The 1,412-nt window shown below is 35.2% G+C and overlaps 1 protein-coding gene across 1 annotated transcript; it reads left to right on the top strand.

The window, feature by feature from the left end:
* The first annotated feature begins 664 nt into the window (after positions 1–664).
* LOC110115399 (DNA repair protein RAD5A-like) lies at positions 665–1,406 on the top strand. Its single transcript, XM_020848613.2, has 3 exons — positions 665–781; positions 850–949; positions 1,023–1,406. The coding sequence occupies exons 1-3, from the start codon at positions 690–692 to the stop codon at positions 1,152–1,154; spliced, it is 324 nt and encodes a 107-aa protein (XP_020704272.2). The 5' UTR covers positions 665–689; the 3' UTR covers positions 1,155–1,406.
* Positions 1,407–1,412: the final 6 nt, after the last annotated feature.

Here is a 1,412-nt window from a genome sequence, read left to right as displayed (position 1 = left end):
GGATCGATGTCCTCATCACTTACGCCTCGCCTCACGGACCAAAAACGCCTCGAGGCTTATTTACGTAATTTTAAACCTTGGACTGGAGTCAAGTGAAGCTTTTTTTGTATATGCTAAAATTTAATTCAAGTGCAAATCCAAGATACAGAGGAAATTACAATGTATCTCAATCATGAAGTCATGATATATGAAACTAGTGGTATAAATTAATTAGTTAGACTCAATTTTTATGCCACTTTTAGTTATGTAACCATATCCGACTACTGAAGTTTGACATTGTCGGTAGTAGGGCTTTGGCTCAGCTATACCTTCAAATGTTTACTTGTAAGAGGCCTTTAAGCTTCGCCTTTACCTATGATTCAACATGTGTACCTCAATTAAAAAGGCTGAAAGCAGAAGAATAGGCACAATATCACTTCAACCTCCTTATTGCTTAATTCATCTCTGGAGTTGATCTTAGCAGTTCAATTTAATAACTTCACTGTCTCAAGTCATTTATTTTTTTGCCATCTATTTTGTGTTTTTTCCTTGTCTATTTTGTGACATGTTTTGCTTGACTAACATTCTTATTTATATTATATATTATGATGGTACCTTTATCTTGTTGACTTGCTTTGTCAAACCCCTACGAAACTTATCTAGCTGTTAATTATTGAAGGTGGAATAAGCTCATTCAAAAGCCTTATGAGATGGGTGATGAATGTGGCTTAAAGCTGGTACAAACCTTGCTAAGGCCTATAATGTTAAGAAGAACTAAACTGAGCACAGATAGAGATGGCAGGTGAGACAAGCAAACATGCTGCATTGTTGATTATCAGTTTGCAACTCTTAAAATTTACACTTATGCAGGCCAATCATTGTTCTTCCACCGGCAGATGTTGGAGTAATTTATTGTGAGTTGACAGCAGCAGAAAAGGACTTCTATGAGGCTTTGTTCAAAAGATCCAAGGTAAATATATCTATATTTATTGATAATTGTTTAACTTACGTGAAAGAAATTGTACTCAAAATCGGCCTTCCAGGTGAAATTTGATCAATTTGTTGAGCAAGGACGAGTCCTTCACAATTATGCTTCAATTTTAGAGTTGCTATTACGTCTTCGCCAGTGTTGTGATCATCCGTTCCTTGTGATGAGGTTTGTTTTTCTTTGCTAGTGTTAATTTGTTTTCTTCTGAAAGCAGTATCAACATGAACCATAACAATGATCCAATAAGGCATTCAAATTTGTTTAAAAACCAAGGTTTTGATAACCGGACCAGACAACGAACCGGAAGAAGGAGAGGTTCAAGGTTCGACCGGTCGAACTGGGGTCGAACCGGATGACGTAATAAATAATAATATATTAATATTATAAAATTTATAAAATGAATTAGATATTTTCCTCTAATAACTTCAATCTAGCTACATTTCAT

Source organism: Dendrobium catenatum, unplaced genomic scaffold (genome assembly GCF_001605985.2).
Source record: "Dendrobium catenatum unplaced genomic scaffold, ASM160598v2 original_scaffold_164036, whole genome shotgun sequence".
Taxonomy (NCBI): Eukaryota; Viridiplantae; Streptophyta; class Magnoliopsida; order Asparagales; family Orchidaceae; genus Dendrobium; species Dendrobium catenatum.
Note: the sequence above shows the minus strand (reverse complement) of the source record. Positions and strands in the feature narration are given on the sequence as shown.